This window comes from Polyodon spathula, chromosome 15 (assembly GCF_017654505.1).
Source record: "Polyodon spathula isolate WHYD16114869_AA chromosome 15, ASM1765450v1, whole genome shotgun sequence".
Taxonomy (NCBI): domain Eukaryota; kingdom Metazoa; phylum Chordata; class Actinopteri; order Acipenseriformes; family Polyodontidae; genus Polyodon; species Polyodon spathula.
Genome location: NC_054548.1, coordinates 31371730 through 31385093, shown reverse-complemented (window position 1 = coordinate 31385093; position 13364 = coordinate 31371730). Strand labels below are relative to the sequence as shown.

General features: G+C 41.2%; 1 protein-coding gene across 1 annotated transcript in view; it reads right to left on the bottom strand.

Moving 5' to 3' along the window:
* LOC121327703 (radial spoke head 1 homolog) overlaps positions 1-8589 on the bottom strand; it is a 36896-nt gene extending 28307 nt beyond the window's left edge. Inside the window, exons 1-3 of the mRNA XM_041271850.1 lie at positions 8292-8589; positions 7516-7629; positions 5098-5203 (exon numbers count right to left, since the gene is read on the bottom strand). Of these exons, the coding sequence (XP_041127784.1) occupies positions 5098-5203; positions 7516-7629; positions 8292-8345 (274 nt within the window). The 5' untranslated portion in view covers positions 8346-8589. The remainder of the gene's footprint in view (positions 1-5097; positions 5204-7515; positions 7630-8291) is intronic.
* Positions 8590-13364: the final 4775 nt, after the last annotated feature.

The window sequence follows — 13364 nt, the reverse complement described above, 5'->3', positions numbered from 1 at the left end:
TACAGCCAGTAGTCTTTTTGGATAAGTCTCTATTAACTTTGAACATCGTGATGGAGCAGTATTTGCCCATTCCTCCTTGCAAAATTGCTCAAGCTGTGTCAAGCTAGTTGGGGAATGGTGACTGTGATTTTGAGGTCTTGCCACAGATTTTCAATGGGATTAAGGTCAGGACTCTGACTGGGCCACTCAAGGACATCTATTTTCTTCATTTTAAGCCACTCCAGTGTTGCTCTGGCAGCATTCTTTGGATCATTGTCCTGTTGAAAGACAAACTTCTTCCGCAGTTTGATTTTTTTGGCAGAGGGGAGTAGGTTTTTATCCAGGATTTCTCTGTATTGTGCACCATTCTTTCTCCCATCAATCCTGACAATATTGCCAGTCTCTGCTGCTGGGAAAATATCCTAATTTAATCTATTTCAAATTCTGAATCTGAGACTCTTAAATGTGAAAAAAAGAATGGGGGCTGAATAATTTTTCAAGGCACTGTATGTAAACTTATGGAAATTATAATAAGATCCAAAATGGAAAATTACCTATATGGTAACAGTATCCTGGGAAACAATCAGCATGGTTTTAGAAAAGGGGAATTGTGTCTAACTAACTAACTTAACCTATTTTTTTGAGGGTGCAACATCAGCATTGGATAATTGCAAAGCATATGACATGGTTTATTTAGATTTCCAGAAAGCTTTTGACAAAGTCCCACACAAAAGATTAATTCTCAAACTGAACGCAGTAGGGATTCAGTGAAATGCATGCACATGGAATAGGGGGTGACTAACAAAAAATAAAGTATTGATAGGAGAAACCTCAAAATAGAGTGAGGTAACCAGTGGTGTACCACAGGGATCAGTATTAGGTCCTTTGCTATTCCTAATCTACATTAATGACTTAGATTCTGGTAATAGTAGCAAACTTGTTAAATTTGCAGAAGACACAAAAATAGGAGTGGCGGCAAACACTGTTACAGCAACAAAGGTAATTCAAAATGATCTAGACAAGATTCAGAACTGGGCAGACACATGGCAAGTGACATTTAATAAAGAAAAGTGTAAGGTACTGCAAGCAGGCAATACAAATATGCATTATAAATATCATATGGGAGATACTGAAATTGAAGAAGGAGTCTATGAAAAAGACCTAGTTTATGTTGACTCAGAAATGTCTTCATCCAGACAATGTGGGAAAGCTATAGAAAAGGCCAACAAGATGCTCGGATATACAGTATTGTGAAAAGTGTTGAATATAAATCAAAGTTAGTAATGTTAAAACTGTACAATGCACTAGTAAGACCTCATCTAGAATATTGTGTTCAGTTCTGGTTACCTTGCTACAAAAAGGACACTGTTGCTCTAAAAAGACTGCAAAGAAAAGTAGCCAGAATTATTCTGGGTTTAAAAGACATGTCACATGCAGACAGGCTAAACGAATTGAATCTATTCAGTCTTGAACAAATAAGACTACGTGGCGACCTGATTCAAACATTCAAAATTCTAAAAGGTATTGACAATGTCGACCCAAGGGACTTTTTCAAAACAAAAAATAGGAGGCACTTTTTTTACACAGAGAATTGTGAGGGTCTGTAACCAACTCCCCAGTAATGTTGTTGAAGCTGACACCCTGGGAACCTTCAAGAAGTTGCTTGATGAGATTCTGGGATCAATAAGGTACTAACAACCAAACGAGCAAGATGGGCCGAATGGCCTCCTCCCGTTTGTAAACTCTCTTGTATTCTTATTTTCTTATGTTTTTTCAGCATTGCAACTGCCATGCATTTCTGCAAATTGAACAGCGCACAATTTCAAACCTTTTTTGCCTGACTATCCAACGTTATTCAGCTCAAAGACACTTGCATTATAGCATCCGGGAGGGAAAGGTAGGGACGGACCTTTGAGATGTTTCAGAGGTGGCAGAAGGAGGATTTGACTAGAGAAGATTTGAGAATCAAAGGAGAGGTTACTATGCAGAAGTACAGTAAGGCTTTACACAGTGAGAGAAGGCAGCAGCAGACAGTTTCTAAGGTTCAAGGAAGCAATATTGAGATTCTTGAGTTGAGTTTTTGATCTTACTAGAAGTAGTTCATTTGTTAATGTTGAGCTGAAGAAAACTGGCAAACATCCAGGCCTCGATGTCTTGGATGCAAGCTGAGAGCCAGACTATGGCAGAGGGACATCCAGGGTCTAATGTTAAGTAGAGCTGGGTGTCATCTGCATAGGACTGAAATATGAGGCTTTGCTGGTGGATGAGTTGACCCAAGCGAAACATGTAGATGTTGAAGAGAACAGGCCCAAAAACAGACCCTTTGAGGGACACCGCAAGTGACCGGGTTTGCGTCAGCACTGCTTCCATCATAGAAAGCAGACTGCATGCATCCAGATAGGTAAGAGGACAACCAGGAGAGACAGGTTCCAGAGATCCCAGTATACGGTCAAGGCTGTCAAAAAGAATGCTATGATCTATGGTATCAAAAGCAGAAGGTTATTTACAATCCAGAGCAGAGCAGTTTCAGTACTGTGATGCGACCTGAAGCCAGACTGCAGAGATTCAAGCAGATTGTCATCTGTGAGATGTTTAACCAGCCCTTTCAAGAGTTTTGGAGAGAAGAAGATTTGATATTGGACGGAAGTTAGATAAGATAGCTGGGTCAAGACAGGGTGGTGGGGTGATGGGGGGGAGATTGTGCACTAGCATTAGTCGGGCAGTCTTGAGGGCAGCAGGAATCAGGCCTGAAACCAGGGACAGGTTGAGAGTGTGCATAATGGAATGAGCAAGGTCAGAAGCACAGAGACGGACAAGATTTGTTGGCCAGTGGTCCAAGGGGCATGTGGCAGTATTTGATTTCAACAATGGAGAGAGGAAAGGAGGAGCAATCGGAGGGAAGTCAAGGTGGTCACGTACTATATTGGGTTTATGGCAGGAGAGCATAGAATGGTGTCAATCTTCTTCTGAAAGATGACCTCCATTTGCTCTCAGACTTGTGGCAGCCATGGATAGTTGTAAAGTTTCTTCACTGTTCTGGTTGTAAGCGAGGCAACTGTGTCGATGATCTGAGTAAAGGTGGCCCGTGAGGGTGGGAATAAGGAAATTCATAGTGATTGACAGCTATTCTGTTAACTGTGATGTTTTCATACTCTGAAGATTGTTTATAAGATAATAAGTTTATTATAAGATCATAGTTTTGACTTACAAATGGCCTGGCACCTGATTATCTAAAACACCTTGTGTCTCTGTATGTACCTAGAGGTGCTTTAAGGTTGGCTGATTCCGGTCTTCTGTCCCTCCCAAAGATTAAGACAAAAAGAAAAGGAGAAAGAGCTTTTAGTTACAATGCTCCCAGATTGTGAATAAACTATCATCTGATATTAGAGCCGCTGAGTCATAAATCAGGAATAAAAGCTCTTTTAGTTAGACTAGCTTTTTATGCATATTTTTAAATGTCTTCTTTCTTCTCTTCTCTTTTTATTTCTCTATAAATACTGATGTTTTTTGTGTTGTTCTGATTCACAAAGTGGAAGTGGTACAGCTGGTAGATTCCTGGACAGCGGTATGGCAAGCCAACAGGATCAGTGGCAGCTGGACGTCCCAGTCCTTCTGATGGGCAGTGGTGGCAATGGTGAACTGGACAGAGAGGGTCCGGTTCCAGCCCACCAATCTAGGGGTGCAGTGGCATGGTGTGTGTCTTATGGACCCTTAGTCGTCGACATGTCATCGAAGACCCATAATTCAAGGTTGTGGGCCTGGTCTGAGTGTAGCTGTTGGGGAACCCTGAATTCGCAGAAGAACCCCTCCAGCAGAGTGTTTCAGGCCACTTTGTGGCCACAATGATGAATTGGTTCCCCCAGTCAGAGCAAGGGAAGGGGCCTACGATGTCATCCCCCACATGCTCCATAGGGTACCCTACTGGAAACTGCTGTAATAGGGCATGCGACCGGCCCAGGGAGTCCCTTGCTACACACTCGGAGTGCCGGCAGTAGAAAGCTTGTTGGAGTCGCCTTAGTGTTTTACCGACTCCAAAGTGTCACGAACCTCTTGGAGCACCGCCGTCTTCAGGGAACCTGCCACCTCACCTCCCATTCTGCTGGTTTTCGCCACCCCCGCTGAAGTACATCTCTGATGTCCAGGCTGCTGATGTCCACAACACTGGCTATCATATTCTTGCTTTTTACCGCTACGCAAACTGCTCCTCTGTAACCACTGTTTGCATTTCATAATACAATGCATTCAGGTACAAAAACCATTTATTTATTTTAAAATTCAACGTAGTGTTAACTGTAATTTCGATTTCCTCGCAGTCTCCCTTATTTTTTGTTTGTATTGCATATCGAGACATGTATTGTGCTGCTTATAAAGAACAATGCACTGCTAGAACCAGACGTTCCAATGGACATTTGAAGAAGAGAAAAACGCTTATGTGTAAATACAAAAATCACTGCAAATCGGCTGGCGTAAAAAACACAGCAAATAAACACTGTAGTGTGACTAGCCTTTTATGCGGTTATCATGTATGCAATTCATTAGAATACACTGTACTTGTATAATTCTTAAACTGCTAAATGAACTTAATATATTTCCACACCATGGCAAAACTGTAAAATCACTGGTGCAAAAACAAGCTAGAATATAATATTGACAAGTTACCTCAGCAGCAAAATAACATTCAATTTTTTTTTTCTATTCAAATTAAATGTTATGCGACTAAACTGTAAGACAACATTCCATTTTGATTTAATCTGAAGAAGAGACATTTATCGTTAGAAAGCTAGTGCATTTTATAAGCATATTTAGCTGGGTTTTTTTTTTTCCAGATGCAGGTGTATTCATCATTTTCGTTAAACCAGAATAGCCCATTGCAAATTTAAAGCAACACAATGTGCAGTGATTATCCATGCTTAATATTGAGTGAAAACAGTGAACAAACACAAAAATATTTGCAATGAGGTGTTAAGCCACTTTTTAATGCTGATGTAGCAGGTAATGTTATGTAAGCCATTGCCCCTGCCAGTGAGATGAAGCTCTGGGATGGGGGTGGATGATATTTGATGCCAAGCCTTCGCCCTGCTATATACACATTTTAAATAATATGGAGGAAAGACTTGCCTTCATATTTGGATCCATCTGGGTAGTAGAATGTGCCTTGACCATGTTTCTTGTTCATGTAGTACTCTCCAATGTAACAGGCTCCATTTTTAAATCTGTATGTCCCCTGGAAGATAATCAGCACAATTAAACATTTTAGCATATATAGATAGAATGGAGAGAATACATTAGACTATTACATATAGATTAGGCTGACTACACCAGGCTGTTACATACTTAGAATAATGTGTCAAATTCTGGTCAACACAACAATAAAGAGACATTGTGGCCCCACAGAGAGAGTCCAGAGAAGAGCAACCAGTCTAATCCTATGGCTTAAAGAACTGAGCTACAATCTATTTAGCCTAGAACAAAGGAGTTGGAGTTGACATAGGCCGGGTTTCCACGCAGTTTAGAAAGCCCAAACTCTCTCTCTCTCCACAGTCATAACTTATGTGACATAGCACGCACATGCTACTCACATTCCTTGCACTATTAGAAGTGCACATCTAAAGCATTGTATGAATTTAAATAGGGGGTAAATCGTCTTCTCATGCTAAAAAGCCGTACAATTGACCAAAAACTTTGACCGTACCTTATGCTTACAAGACACCAGCAGTGAAAATAAAGCTTGTGCAGAGTATACTTAACTTTACTATAACTAAACACCGTACCATGCAATCCCTTACTATCTGAGATCTGCTGGAAGTAGCCCTGACAAACTTCTTTGACAAAAAAGGAAAAAATAAGCATACAGTATGAAGGGTTTATAGACCTCTTCAATGTGTTTTTTATTTTTTTTTGTTAATGTGACACCATTTATTCAACATTTCAAATTCTGGCCATTTGACTCATAAAAAAGTGCTTTATAGTTAAATTGCTTTATAAGCAAGTTTATAAAAAATACTGAAGCTTACAAATAAAAAAATACTGTTTACAATAAATAAATAAGCCCTTTGCAAGGCACAGAAATATATTTTTTCATCTTTTACACTTTTGTTATCTGTGGAATTGGTCATTGGACTAGCTAATTGCTTTAAGCCTAAAATTTACTGACCCTAAGCAACAAGATGCAATTCACTGTACACTAGCCTTAAGCATCAACTAGAGTTGAAGTAAAATCTTAAACCTTATTAAATAGAGCAAGATTTGTTTTAAAAGTATTAAAAAACACAAAAAAGAAACAAAACTGTTAGTTCCAAGGTTTTGCTATTAAAAAAAGAAAAGACAAATACAGGGCTTAACATCAGCTTGCTGCAAGATTTACAAAATGAAGTTCCAGCAAATCCTCCTGGATTACAGCATCTACTGAGAAAATAACAAAGTTAATTAACCCTAAATAACAAAGTTCTACTGGCGAGAGCCTTGCACTGTCACTACGAAATTCGGATTCTGGTATTTATTACATTATTATTATTATTATTATTATTATTATTATTATTATTATTATTATTATTATTATTGTAATAGGAGAAGATGGTGATTGGGGCAGCCTATTGTAGACTTACTACCAATATTTTAGAAAAATGTACTGTACTAAACACTTTGACTGGATCATTTTTATATAATTAACCTAAAGTGTTGGTATTTTAGCTCCGTTTGTAGACTATAAGGATCAGATTTGCTGAAGCTACGGTTCTATATATATATTGTAGCGTGCACGGGGAAGGCAGCAGCAGGGTTGGTAGACGCCTTGCAAGGGAGCCGGCTCTTTAGTACAGAGGTATCAGCGCTATGCTTTACTGCGAGAGTGACCTCTGCCTGTGTGTGCATGCCTGCACTAACTGTCGAGATCGCTACAATGTTATATATATGTACGTGTATAACAGGTTAATAATAAATATATATGTAATCAAAATGTTTGCAAGTAATACTGCACAGTGCTTTCTTGTGGAAGGTGTTTCTTTCCAAATGAAGCTGGCTGCACTTACGGTGCTTCAACACAACATAAGAACTTTGTGGAAACCCAGTTTAAGAAAGCTGTACGATATCAGGCCAAACTGGAACTCAGCCAGAAATATTTAAACATACCCGCCCGTATTTTAATACTAATTATGTTATTTGTATTTGGAAGGAGAACTTCGCTGGGTAAAGAAACCTACATGGAAACCTACACTACCAGATAGGTACTACCAAAATACCATGAGAAAAACTTATTTTTCTTTTTCCATGGAAACTGCGCCATAAGTTAACCTGAAACCAATACTTTGCGCACAGCACAGAAACCAGAACCAGAGGACACATTTGGAAATGAAGTGGAGGCAGGACAGCGGGAAAGAGACACTTCTTCACACAGAGTGGTCAGGGTATGGAATGGGTTGCCTAGTTATGTAATCAGTTGGACAAAGCATTACAAGGTTCTGTGATCAATCAGCTACTAGGAACCGGATTATCTTAGATGGGTCAATGGCCTTATATTATCCAGAGGCTCTATTTTACCTGTCCATTCCTTTTGCCATTTTCATACTGTCCCTCGTACGTATCGCCATTAGGCAGCACTGCCTTTCCATGTCCATGTCTCTCACCAGCTTCATTGCGTTCCCCTTCATACTCCTAAAGATTGTATTTCAAAAAGAAGACACAGCAACATTGTTTAACAAACTACCATGCTTTAAAGGTGCCACTGCATCAGAATGCAGTGAATCTGGTGTGCATTCATCATATGTTAATCAAATATACTCACGGGACACATTGACTTTATTGGTCTTTCATTTAAATACATTTACATATTTTTCGGAAATTACACATTTTAACTGATAACAATCTGAAGAATGGATAAGACCTTCTTAAAAGTTCCGTTAGTCTTTTAAAACCGCGTCACAAAACCACTCAAAATGAAATCAAGAAATACTTTCACGTGTCCCATTTAATTTGCAAATTGTAATTAACTGTACTTTTACACACGCAACTAGTATTCAAGATTATGAAAACACCTACTCGTACAGTGGCAGCAATACATGGACATCCGAGGTTACTCGCTTTCACACTATAAAACTATCAACTACTTTCAGACCAATCAAAATGTATATCCACTTTTACCGGCACTTGATGAAGGATATAATGTGCTTGTTAAAGCGTATATTTTCTAAGTTGGTTCAATAAAATGTATAAATATTATTGTTATTAATATTATTATTGATCGTAAATAAAATAAAATCGACAAAACGGTTATGGTCTTTGAATACCTATGGATAAATAAATACATTATTACAAACCCCTAAATAAGGTCCCTGCTCCTCTTCAAATTCTTCGGATCCTACGTCTGACATTGCGTTGAGTTTCTCTGCTAAACCGAACTACGCCGTTCAGTCTCAGGCCTCCTTGGTTACCAAGCAACCGCTGGAGTGTGTTTGCTATTTCCATAGAAACCACCGGAAACCACAAAAGTAGATTGGGATGGTCCTCGTTATTAAATTTGCTATGACACTGAGGGAAGTCATTTATTACTGAGAGTCAGGCTATTTAAAATCAAACAAATTCAGGCAATGCAAACTGAAACTGATTTGCAAAGGACAGGTTCGAAAACCTGGACTGGAATATAATTCTGGTGCAAAATTTTGACCAGTGCAAATACATTTCACGATCACAAATAAAGGAAATGTTTGTTTAAACACACACACACACACACACACACACACACACACACACACACACACACACACACACACACACACACACACACACCACACACACACACACACACACACACACACACACACACACACATAAATTATGCAGTCAGGGCGTCCAAATAAACTTTAAACAAATTTATAACATTCTTATTAATAACCTGAGTTAGCAAACACAGACCCTGCCAACCAGAAAAACAGGCAGCAACAGTCCCTTGTCATGACTGACTGCAAATAGGAAAGAATCAAATCACAGTAGTTCTTTGTTCTGACGTCAATGATAGGAACGTGTTGCGTGATATGTCCTGTTCGATTTAACTTGCAGAATGCCTCTCTGACATAACAGGGTACCAGCAATAATATTTCAACCTACAATATGTAATGCAACTATGAACATTTTCATCCCGGTTAAGTTATACAATCGTTGATAACTAAAAGTAGGGCCATTCATATATTTTGTGCGATCTAATATATATATATATAATATATATTATATATATATATAAATATAGTACCATTTATGGTACGCTGTGTGACAACTCGCTGTGTGACAAGTAGAATACCAATGGCAACTACCTGATGGTGAGCATTTAATCGACACTTTCAAAGCGCATTCGAATACTTTCAAAGCGCATTCGAATAATTATAATACCGGTGTTAATTGGACATATACCCCACATGAAAAAAATCTATAGAATGCCACAGAAATCTATAGTACTTATAATATTATAATACCTACTATAGTACCCAGAGACAAACAACAGTAAATACGTTAGGTTATTAAGAACATAAGAACATAAGAAAGTTTATAAACGAGAGGAGGCCATTCGGCCCATCTTGCTCGTTTGGTTGTTAGTAGCTTATTGATCCCAGAATCTCATCAAGCAGCTTCTTGAAGGATCCCAGGGTGTCAGCTTCAACAACATTACTGGGGAGTTGATTCCAGACCCTCACAATTCTCTGTGTAAAAAAGTGCCTCCTATTTTCTGTTCTGAATGCCCCTTTGTCTAATCTCCATTTGTGACTCCTGGTCCTTGTTTCTTTTTTCAGGCTGAAAAAGTCCCTTGGGTCGACACTGTCAATATCTTTTAGAATTTTGAATGCTTGAATTAGGTCGCCATGTAGTCTTCTTTGTCAAGACTGAACAGATTCAATTCTTTTAGCCTGTCTTCATATGACATGCCTTTTAAGCCTGGAATAATTCTGGTCGCTCTTCTTTGCACTTTTTCTAGAGCAGCAATATCTTTTTTATAGCGAGGTGACCAGAACTGAACACAATATTCAAGATGAGGTCTTACTAGTGCATTGTACAGTTTTAACATTACTTCCCTTGATTTAAATTCAACACTTTTCACAATGTATCTGAGCATCTTCTACATTGTCTAGATGAAGACATTTCTGAGTCAACAAAAACTATTTTTTGAAAAAGGTATTTTTCATAGATTCCTTCTCCAATTTCAATATCTCCCATATGATATTTATAATGTACATTTTTATTTCCTGTGTGCAGTACCTTACACTTTTCTCTATTAAATGTCATTTGCCATGTGTCTGCCCAGTTCTGAATCTTGTCTAGATCATTTTGAATGACCTTTGCTGCTACAACCGTGTTTGCCACTCCTCCTACTTTCGAGTTGTCTGCAAATTTAACAAGTTTGCTTACTATACCAGAATCTAAATCATTAAAAATTAGGAATAGCAGAGGACCTAATATTGATCCCTGTGGTACTGCACTGGTTACCACACTCCATTCTTAGGTTTTTCCTCTAATCACTACTTTCTGTTTTCTCCATAACCCTGATTCCCTAAAAAAGAATGACAACCATTACCGAATGGGAAGAGCCCCCTCTGACTGCCAATAACTGAGCATATATAAAAAAGCTGCCCTATAAGGGCCCTGCTGTTTTAAGGGAAAGTCCCTCCCACCTCCTGCAAAAGACACAACCTCGAAGGGTAATGGTTGTCATTCTTTTTCAGGGAGCCAGGGTTATGGTAATTATCTAACATTCCCTTTCAATTGAATGACAACCATTACCGAATGGGAAGCTGTACCAAAGCTGTCGTGACTCCAGATTACCGACATTACAGCCCCACGGCGATAGCCTCAGAGCCCACATGACACCTAAGGGCATGCCGCCTGCAACACCCTAGAGCCCAGAAAGGGTCTCGCTCGGTTTGCAACATTAAGGCAGTAAAATCGTGCAAATGTCTGATTACCTGTCCATGTAGCAGCATTGCATAACTCATCTAAGGAGAAGCAGTGAAGGAAAGCCCATGTAGTTGCCTGGCCCCTAGTAGAATGGGTCGTAATGTCTCCTGGTAACGGGGAGTCCGTCTGTTCATACGCCAAGCGTATCGTATCTGTCACCCAGTGTGCTAGATGTTGCTTTGATAGGGCCTGACCTCTAGAGCGGGATCCATAGCAGACAAACAGATGGTTGTACTGTCTCCAAGACGCCATCCTAGCCAGGTAGCAATGCAGAGCCCGAACTGGACATAGCGTGTGCTGTCCACGGTCCTCCTCTGACTCGTGCGGGAGAGGTTTGAAAGTTCCAAACCACCGGCTGGTTGATATGGAATGAAGATACCACCTTTGGCAAAAAGGCTGGATTTGTTCGTAATGTTACCCGCGAGTCATTCCCCATGAAAACCAAAAAAGATATTGCTGCTCTAGAAAGAGTGCAAAGAAGAGCGACCAGAATTATTCCGGGCTTAAAAGGCATGTCATATGCAGACAGGCTAAAATAATTTAATCTGTTCTGTCTTGAACAAAGAAGACTACGTAGCGAACTAATTCAAGCATTCAAAATTCTAAAAGGTATTGACAGTGTCGACCCAAGGGACTTTTTCAGCCTGAAAAAAGAAACAAGGACCAGGGGTCACAAATGGAGATTAGACAAAGGGGCATTCAGAACAGAAAATAGGAGGCACTTTTTTACACAGAGAATTGTGAGGGTCTGGAATCAACTCCCCAGTAATGTTGTTGAAGCTGACACCCTGGGATCCTTCAAGAAGCTGCTTGATGAGATTCTGGGATCAATAAGCTACTAACAACTAAACGAGCAAGATGGGCCGAATGGTCTCCTCTCATTTGTAAACTTTCTTATGTTCTTATGTCCCTTCCACTGACCTCTTATTCCTCTCCCAATCCAGACCGCCCCCCAGCCCAGCCTGGAGACATCTATAATGATCACTTCCCTTCTGTGAGGGGATCCGAGGCACAGATTGTCTTTTTCAGCATGGCTTCTTTTGTTCTGCATGGCTTGAAAGGGCAGGTAGTGTCTTTGTCCTCTTTGGTAAGGGCGGACCCCTGCACCAGTACTATGACTCTGTCCCTGATGGTGGGGAACGTGCCTAGACCTGCTTCATGGGGTCCTGCGATGTGTAGCAGGGCCTCTGCTGTTCTAGAGGCTGAGGGAGCGGAGGCTGAGTTACGAATGCTGTGGATGCTCCTTCTGTTTTATGAAATGGTTCCCCTTTTCCTCCTGCTCAACTGGCCAGGGAATGTTCGTGGCAGCAGCTGCATGCTGCATCAAGGCCCAGAACTCCTCCCTCTGTGATACATGCGGAAGGGGCTGTACAGAGCCCCTCGCTTTGGCCTGTGTAACTGACAAGGTCTGTGTGCCGAAGATGGAGTTCGGGACTGGGGTGGTCTGGGCAGCCTGGTGGTATGGGGCAAGCTGCCCTGAGATTTTAGTAGGGTCTCTAGTATGGTCTGCTGAGCCCTTACAGTCTCCGCTAGTTTCGCAAAGCGCCGCTCGGCCGAGCTTGGGCTACTCTGACGGGGATCATCTACTCCTGCATGGTGAAGGGGAGTGCTGCCTGCCCTTGGTGAGCGTACCCTCAAGTGGTATGCCATGGAGGTGACCATCTCGCCTCCCTGTGCCTCTGTACCCGTGGTGGGGAAGGGGAGGGTGACCCAGGTGTGCGGGAGAACTCTTTGGTCACTGTAGCAGGGGGTGTCCTTGAGGATCTCTGTGGAGGCCCTTGGACCACGGACCTCTGGGGAGAGAGACTCTGTGGGGACAGGGCTGCTCGTGCTCGGTGCTCGTCCTGCCTGGGCACCAGAGCGCTGTTGGTGCCGAGTGGTCGGTGCAGAGTCAATCATCGCCGAGGTTGGTGCCGATGTGTAGTGCGGTCATTCCCGGGCTGTAAATGGCCCCGAAGCTATTCATCTTATGTATCATCAATGGACAGAGCATGAAGCTCACTTCCTCGTCTGGCAGATGTAACGGCTATTAAAAGCGCCACCTTCAATGAAACAGGGTGCAGTTCTGCTGATGCCATGGGCTCGAATGGGGGACAGATAAGGACCTGCAGTACCAGTTCATGATCCCACTTGGAGACCATACGTTTCACGGGAGGACAAAGCCTCCGAGCCCCTTTAACAAATTGAACTGCCAGGAAATGTGCTCCAGGGGACACCGAGTCAATTTTGTCGTGGCACACTGATATTCCTGTCAGGTATAGCTTCAAAGTGGATGGTGATTTTCCTGCGTCAAACAGGTGTTGTAAGAAGGTTAATATCGTCTCAATAGGGCAGGTCACAGGATGGTGACCTTCAGCAAGGCATCAGTCTTGGTGAAGGTCAAAAAACTTTCCATTTATGAGTACTGGGCTCTAGTGCTCAGCGCCCTAGCAGACTGTAGTGTTTCTACT